At 59.9% G+C, this 329-nt stretch overlaps 1 protein-coding gene across 1 annotated transcript in view; it reads left to right on the forward strand.

The window, feature by feature from the left end:
* Positions 1–108: 108 nt before the first annotated feature.
* ETH_00038065 (40S ribosomal protein SA) overlaps positions 109–329 on the forward strand; it is a gene marked incomplete at both ends in the record, with an annotated part of 1,605 nt that continues 1,384 nt past the window's right edge. Inside the window, one exon of the mRNA XM_013373814.1 lies at positions 109–174. Within this exon, the coding sequence (XP_013229268.1) occupies positions 109–174 (66 nt within the window). The remainder of the gene's footprint in view (positions 175–329) is intronic.

Raw genomic sequence — 329 nt, forward strand, 5'->3', positions numbered from 1 at the left:
CTGGCGGTGCTGCTGCGAGGGCGGGGCCAGTTTGCTGCTGGTGCGGGTTTAGTGCCTCTGTTTCGTCGATTAGAAATTTGAAGTTGCAAAAAGAAGAAAAGTGCGAAAATGACGGAGGCGAAGCCGCGGCTGAGCGCGATGGAGGACACCATCGCGAAGATGCTCATCTGCAAGGTGGGTGGCGGGTTTGGGGGGTTCCCGGGGCCCTCCGGGGTGCATTGGGGGGTTTTCCGGCTCCGTTTTCGATTTTGAGTTCGAATTTCCCGTTTTCGCGCTTTTTCCCGGCCCGGAAGGTCCCGAAAAGCGGCGGAAACTGGCTGCGGGCCGCC

This window comes from Eimeria tenella, genomic scaffold (assembly GCF_000499545.2).
Source record: "Eimeria tenella Houghton genomic scaffold, Eth_scaff1767, whole genome shotgun sequence".
Classification (NCBI taxonomy): Eukaryota; Apicomplexa; class Conoidasida; order Eucoccidiorida; family Eimeriidae; genus Eimeria; species Eimeria tenella.